The following is a 7,995-nucleotide window of genomic DNA, read 5'->3' on the forward strand; positions in this document are numbered from 1 at the left end:
CCAAAAAGGAAACACCAACATCAAGTGTCTTAAAAGCTTGTTGTTCACCCCGCAAGACACAAAAACAGCTGCGGCGAGATTCTGCAAGCGTCTGAAACTCTAACGGGGATGCTGTGAGTCTTAAACAAGAAATCCCTCCGTTAGGTATTTGGATTATGGTGGTGCTAAACGCTGTCAGATGCTGCTCCGATAAGAAGTCGCTGTCACTCCAATAAACAGTCCATACATTTGAGATCTGGCAACTGTGACATCATCCTGTAGTCATCCTTCTTCCATCAGGATATAAATGCTTTGCTTAAAACTATAGGTGACCATGCATAACAGCTCTGTTTTATTTCCATTCACCTTATCCTTTAGGGAGTCGAGTAGCTAAACCTGATTTCAATGTATTTTGTATTCCTCATTTACCAAGGTGTTTCCTCTATTTTGGCAGTTACCTGTATCCACCGAGGACAATAGCTGATTATGAGTGGAGTATAATCATTCTTTCAAGGTTTTGTTACATTTTAACATTTCGGTCATTTCTATACTGTTGCTGTAGTGTGTGTGTGTGAGTGTGTGTTGTGTGTATGTGTGTATGTATGTATGTATGTATGTATGTATGTATAGGTGCTACTGTGAAACTTAAGCAACAAATCTGAGCATATGGTCACTGTTTAATCCAGATTTTATAGTTCAATAGCACACAGACCCAAAACATTCCAATGGTTATGGAAGTATAACGAATCTAAGCCATTTAAGCAAAATCAGCTATTGGGTTATTATGAGTCTGTCACATTAACAGTTTTCTATTTCTTTCAGGCAAGAATAAATGCAGCTGTTATACTGTGCTTTTACAGAGAGGTGTACATTGTCATTTTAACAAATTCAGGTCTAAGCGGCACTCTGGAGCAGCGGTTCCCGAAGAACAAACGGGTTCCAGGGGAGGAATAGTTTAATTTACCTATTATTTCATTTGTTTGAAGATAAGAGTGTGAGAGAATGACACGTCTGTTTTGATTAGAGGTACAGTTTAATTCTGTACCAAATCATATCCACCAACAAAAAAAAATATTTTCAAATAAGAGGTCCCTCAAATGGGGGTTCATGGCCTAACGTGCGTCTATTTAGGGGCGTCCTTGGCATATAAAAAAAAGTTTGGAAACCTCTGCTCTAGAGACCATTTCAAAAGCTGACCACTGTATTTCAGATTTCTTGCAAAAATCAAATTCAGAGCTTTGGCTAAAAAGTAACCATGGAACATCATGCATTGAAATAAAAGCTCCTGTCACCAAAAGTTTTCATTTCATTTGACTTTATTTCATAAAAAATGAACCTTTTAATGAACATGTGAAAAAGAAAAAAATCAGTCCAAATCTCCCCTTCATAGCTTTAATAAGAGCAATATAAAAACCAAAACGCCTTCACAGTCAAACACAAACAGATCAGCCAGTGTTTCAACAAGGAGCATCTATAGGAGCCTTTACAGAATTGTTGTATCTCTTCTTTTTTTTTGTAACTGATTTGTGGGTGCAAGCATCAAATCTGTATGGAGGATTATGTGACACTGAGTAACCAGCCTGGACACCTGCATGCACTACTCAACAACTCGAGGTTCATTTGACTAAAATTCTGTTAAAACTAACATGCATTAAGGCATCTCACATTTAGAAAATATTACAGTCAAAGATAATACCGAGCTATTACAGATTAAAAATCAGGAAATTTATGCTAAGGCTAATTTAGGCTTGATAGCGTCTAAAATACATAGAACACTGTATTCTATTTTTCATTTAAAGCCATTAGAATCTCAGATCTGTGATTTATTTCAAAATGTGTAGTTTTTTTTAATCTTTAGGAGGTACAAGAAAGAAGGCATGTTTCTATACTGAGTGAAGTAAAGTCCAGGATTGGATGGGTTTTTCCTTCATTCCTGTTGCTGGGTTTTTGCTTTGGAACAAATCTACTTAAGGTCATCTCAGAAATGTCGTATTCAGGTGCATATACATCCTCTATAATACAATAAAAGAGTACAACAAATAAACTGCTTTACCCATGTAACTACAATGGACAAAAAGGGTACTTATGGTCATTAGTACGCTTAAGATGGCTGCCACAGAATTTTTATAATGTTTTCATGTGAATGAGCATCGTTTCATGTGTGGATAGAGCATGAGACTTAAACAAAATTCTCCACTAGTGTCACTGTAATCATAAAGCAATACACATTTCCCTTATGTTATTAAAAATCTTATGGCAGCCATTTTAAGTACACCAACCAAACAACCTTTCAGTGGTACTGATCTAAATGGGAATGCCCCTTCTATCCATTGTATTGTAATTGTTGACCCTCAGCACTTTAGCACGTGCAAAAGCATGTTTTTTTTTCTCTGTCAAGCAAAGCTGGCAGTATTATCTAGCTATCCTACTAGTCACTCCAGCATTAGTTAATTGCAAACATGATACTAAACTGTGATATGATGTGATTAAAAATACCATTTTACATCAACTTCCCATTGGCTTTAAATGAAAGAGGCAAACAGGTAAACAGTCCAAGAGTTGATAATGAGTACAAATACTTCATATTGTCTTTTGGACTGTACTGATAAATTGTCACCTTTCACAGAAAGAAATATGTGCTGAACTAAAACACATCAAAATGCTTCTGTGAGGCTAAAATGTTTAACTGTAGAACAAGCCAGCATTAGTGAGCATCACAGAGTGATATACCCAGTGAATAACTATAACAATGAATTAACTATAAAAGGAAAATCCAATCCAAAACAGAAATCATGTGTTATTCTGATGATCTTGGACAAGTTGAGTATTGTGAACATGAACAGCTGTCTCCCAAAGCTAGAAACTAGTAGACAAACAATTTAAATATGTCTTCAAGAGCTTCTCTGAAGCTGCTCTACTGAAAGTAAGTAGGGGACGGACTTTGTGGAATTCATAGCATTGTTGTTTTGAGATTAGAGAAATGTGCCTGTATCCACAGAAACCTCAGGTACTCTTACAATGTCCATGAAGTCGGTTTTACATTCATTGCTCCTCAAAGTTAATCTCATGATGATATCACTCAAAATTTAGAGTCTTTAGTCTGTCTCTAGTTTCACGTTTTGGGGGGGGGGGGGGGGGGGGAGTCAATGTTAACAATCTAGCCGCACCTGTCGAAGATCATGAGAAGGGCACAGGGAGTGAATTCTGTTTTGGACGGATTTTGGCTCGCAGGATTTCAGAATTTTACAGCAACAGTTTTAAGCATATTTCAAAACAAGCTGACTTTGTTAAACCCTATTACTGTGTACAGTGTCAGTTCATATACGGTGTAGCTGAGTTGATTCAAGATCACTTAAGAGGTAATGTACATTTGGGACTTCAAAAGTAGAAAACAAAACAAACAAAAAGAAAGAACTACTTTATAGGAAGGAGTCACACCATTCTCGAAGACAGCCGTAGCAGTCACCTTGCTGTTTGACATTCGCCCCGCAAGTGTCCTTCAGCCAGTCCCGGAAAAGCTCCTCTTCTTTCTTTAGCACCAGAAACTGCCCAAGGACAACATAGGCCTGTGGTGGAGAGGAGAGGGAAAAAAGAGATTAACACAGCAGAACAATTAATTAAGACAGGGCTGCAAGAATTTAAGGATTTCCTTGATTAATCACCCAGTTGTCTACTATAACAAAAGAGCTGTCATTCATTAAGCTTTGATAGGAAATAAACAGCACTGATATGTAGATTTTTCAAAACTCCATGATATTGATCAGCATGTAGTAGCAGAATGACTTGACAGGATTTATTGAGAACAGATTTTTGTAAGCTTGATGTTATTTTACATGGCAATTTGTTATTGCTTGGTGCATGAGGGACACCAGTGACACAGTTTAGCCCAGTGAATCATGGGGTCTGGATACTTTTGCATAAGAGACTTTTCTTTTATTTGAATTTTACACCTTGACATAAATTTGTAGAATTTTCCTTTCACTTTTGATAGAGTAGAGCACTTAATGTTACTATGACAAAAAATGCATTTTATGAGGTGCTACATGAGGCAATTTAACAACGATAAATCATTACTTTAGTAAAATTACCGCAAACAAACATCATCGCTGGGAAGATATGTAGCCTGTACACTGCATTTTATATTGTGTGCTTATATGATATTGTATATGTTTGTAGTGCATAAAAATAGTGAAGCAATCAACTTTACATCACCTTGTCAAAGCCTTTTTCCTCCAGCCTTTTGCCAAGAACCTCTCCGATGCCCGCGAGAGCCATCACAGACTTCTCCCCCATGGGCTCTGCCACAAACTCTTTGTGTTTCTGGGATGTCGACGACATGGCTGCTGTGTAGGCGGTCGCAGATCACCAACTGCTGAGCTATACTGCAAAATACGTTGGAAAGCCAAGTTTTAAAAAAAATGATCGAACAATATTTTCACAGAGGATGTAAAATAGTTTCACACATTAATTAAAACAAGTTTACATACAAGTAACGCAAATATGACAATAAAATAGGTAAATATAAGTTATATAAAAAGTCTGACATGTTTTAAGAAGGCGACCGAAAAGATGACACTGGCTGCATGTACACGCACACAGAATGTTAAAACGGTTAGGCCTAGTCAAGTTGCCCATTTTTAAGTCTCTGCATGTGAACGTCATAACTCTGTTAGAATAACCCAGTTAAACTCATACTATTATGAGAAACCCAGTTAAGATGCCTGACTCATGGCTGGTTCATTCTTCACGTAAAAACAAATGCAATGGACTGTGCAGGGGCAAAATGACATAATGGAGCCAAATCAGAAATTTAAACGGCTGATGGCACCGCAGTGACATAAACGCAACTCCGTCGAGGATTGGCTGAACGAAGAGAAACTGAACCCGTTGGCTGATTCTAGTGGGGGTTTCTTCTCATTGGGGGTTTGAAGAGCTGAATTTGACTACAGTGGCACAGTGTTTTCAGGCATGAGGTCGCCATGAAAGCAAGAGAAGCATGAATGCCAAGGTACGTGGACGGCACATCTGCGTTTATATGGAGTTTGCGCACGTCAAGCCACACAGCAAGCATGAACCAGGCATTACTCTGAAATTAAATGGGTTTCTGTGGCATGTGAACATTTTAATCCTTTCACTTTTGGTTTTGGCAAAGTCAGATTCGCACAGCGTTATGGGTACTTTTTGATGTCAACTAACATGGCAGAGAGCAGTAGTTGGTATACAATTATTATTGGGGTGACCGTTTCTTTCCCCTGTGTTAGAAGTAACCTACTATTGCTCAGTCAAAGAGGGTAGCTGGCTGCTCGTTCTGTCTGTGGGTGGGACATCACATGGACAGGAATATTGTGGTTTATTCAAGGCAACAGGGAGACTAAATCGCAGGACACCAAAGGTAGGCTACATGTAAACTGCTTAATTTGACCTTAACTGCAGTATGGCCAATGGCCAGGTTACTCTGGAAACGCACATGGATGCTAAAAGAACCCTGACACACCAAACCCCAAAATTCACTAAGTGTGTAACATTTAAGCCTCGACAGCACTACATTAATTAGGGACACAACTTTTACTTTTTAATTCTGAGTGACTTACTTTCACCCACAGTAATAAATAGACTATTAATTTGGCATCTGTTATAACTTGTAAAGATTTATTAATGAACTAAAATATCCATATATATATATATATATATATATATATATATATATACACACACACACTTAGGTTATTATTTGACATATTTCAAACAAAGCAGAACATTAACAAGACGGAGCAAGACCTACTTGGACGGACCCAAGGACGGACCCCACACACAGAGGTACAATACCGGAAATGATGTCACGCGCAAGTTGGCGGTCCTCAGTCACAATAAAAATATAAACATTTTAATAAAACAGCTGTAACGTAAACAGTTAATTTCTCACTGGTCTCAACGGCTCACAATGAATTATTTTGAACATAAAAATCGCTAACTAGCGCGCAATGGAAACTGACAGACTATTTATTTACTTAACTAGCGTTTGCTAACGCTACCGCTAACGTTAAGCTACATCCAAACTGTTACATTTCACAGTTAGTCAACACCTAGACACACTACTTTAGACACACTACTTTAAGTTATCGTCCATTTAATCACATTGGCTGACATAACACTACCCTCCAAATGTTGAATTGCGCGCGCAATACATTTCAGTGCTAACGTTAGCTAGTTAACGCAGCGAGCTAACGTTTGCTAGCTTAAGCTCCATACAAGGCAAATACCTTCTGCAGTTTCATATAGAGTCGTCGCTAATTCAGGGCAGGGGCACCATTTGCTATTTTAAACCATTACTTAATGTCCAAATAACGCTCGCCATGGCGATGTGTTTGAAGCTAGCATTAGGAAGCTAGGGGATATTAGCTTAGCTTCCATGCGCCTTCAAAACTGCTTAAAACTACAGCCTGAGTTAACTTCTTGGGAACTTTGCTGCTGGCTATACTCTATATATTTTTATTGAAAAACATTGTTATGCTGACTTTTCTTACGACATAATTTGATTTCACTGTTAACGATAACACGGCTGTGTATCAACTTACCTTTCTAATATCCTGTCCCGACTGTTTCAATTCCAAGCACCGGCGACCACAATGCAATGCGGTCGCCTCCAGCTCCAGATACCACAGACACCGACGGGCGAAGTTTGCCCTGAAATGCTGAAATCTGACTTGTAGGTTGACCAACTAGACCAGAGAGCACATATTGCTCTATCAACCGCATTGCAACGACTTGACAATAAAGCAGTTACTTATGATTCTGAAGAACCTTCTGATACTGTAAGTGGCCTTGTAATATGAAGTTAGCCTGTATCCCGCCCTATGCCATGAATTACTCATTTTCGTGTTACTTTTATTCTCTCCCTATAATGGACCGCTTCAATAAATTTACAGGAATTTGTCTTTATAACATTGGTGCAGAGACACAGAGAGGACAACTTTCAAAATTTTACAGTATTGAATGATACATATGGTTGCCATGTATTGATGTAGGTGCATATAAACACACGTTAACAGCATCTAGCCCACTTAAGTCCTTAGTAAAGCTCAATGTCCGTATGCTCAAATACATCCCTGTTCCCTCCTCTCATGAACCACCAGTCTAAAATTTTTAATAACATGATTAATGAGTAGATTTGAGTGAAAATTAAATGATCGATGCAAGCCGTTTATAACTAACAGCAAACCATTAAAAGCCCAGATAGCTGGAGAAAAATATCCATCCTCTATAAAATAAGTCAAATCATAATGTTCAACTAGCTAAATACAAACACTAAAACAATGTGGACTCAGTGTGCAGTGGCTGAGGAGCTCCAGTTACTGAGTATGGGCATTTAGTTTGATTTGTTAGCTGTGAAACAATTGCATGTTATTTGATTGGTTTAGACCTGCAGCTGTCCACCTGATAGGCTGGTGCATGTTAATGAAGCCTACCTACAAACATTAAAGCTAAACCTTGCACATCTGCCCCTCTGTATCATGATACTGAGAAAAGGCAAAAGTGATAATCTCAGTCTTCTCTTTAATATTAGTTATGGGCCACACAAACATCAAATCAAGTGACAGAGGCACTCAGTTCAGTCAAAAGACTTCTACTGTTTAATAAAGGTTACTGCAGTGCATTTTCACTCCTGACAAAGGCCAGCAGCCTTGGAGGTGGGGTGACAGCCCACAAGTGATTTTCCTAAGCAACATTAGCAATTTGTTCAGTAAGCCTAAATCAAGGACGTAGTTTTTATATGCAACACTTAGTCATAAAAGTGTTACCAGTTTATTTTTTTCGGTTTGATCTTTACTATCATGTTCTTGCTTGCTTACATTGCTACTTTGAGACAAAAATATCTTAAATAGTAAGTTTATGTAGCCTAACATGGTAAACATCAATGCACAATGAGTGTTTGTCCTCTAGCACCATTCATTATATTGGTCACTGAGCTGCAGGAAGTAAGATGAACACGTAAATATGCAATATAGGACAACTAAG

The 7,995-nt window shown here is 38.2% G+C and overlaps 1 protein-coding gene across 1 annotated transcript; it reads right to left on the reverse strand.

Moving 5' to 3' along the window:
• Window positions 1-1,501: 1,501 nt before the first annotated feature.
• Window positions 1,502-6,577, reverse strand: banf1 (barrier to autointegration nuclear assembly factor 1). The gene is made up of 3 exons (XM_071901084.2): window positions 6,555-6,577; window positions 4,192-4,356; window positions 1,502-3,545 (listed from the first exon to the last, which is right to left on the reverse strand). The coding sequence occupies exons 2-3, from the start codon at window positions 4,315-4,317 to the stop codon at window positions 3,399-3,401; spliced, it is 273 nt and encodes a 90-aa protein (XP_071757185.1). The 5' UTR covers window positions 4,318-4,356; window positions 6,555-6,577; the 3' UTR covers window positions 1,502-3,398.
• Window positions 6,578-7,995: the final 1,418 nt, after the last annotated feature.

The sequence above is a fragment of the Centroberyx gerrardi genome, chromosome 11 (assembly GCF_048128805.1).
Source record: "Centroberyx gerrardi isolate f3 chromosome 11, fCenGer3.hap1.cur.20231027, whole genome shotgun sequence".
Taxonomy (NCBI): domain Eukaryota; kingdom Metazoa; phylum Chordata; class Actinopteri; order Beryciformes; family Berycidae; genus Centroberyx; species Centroberyx gerrardi.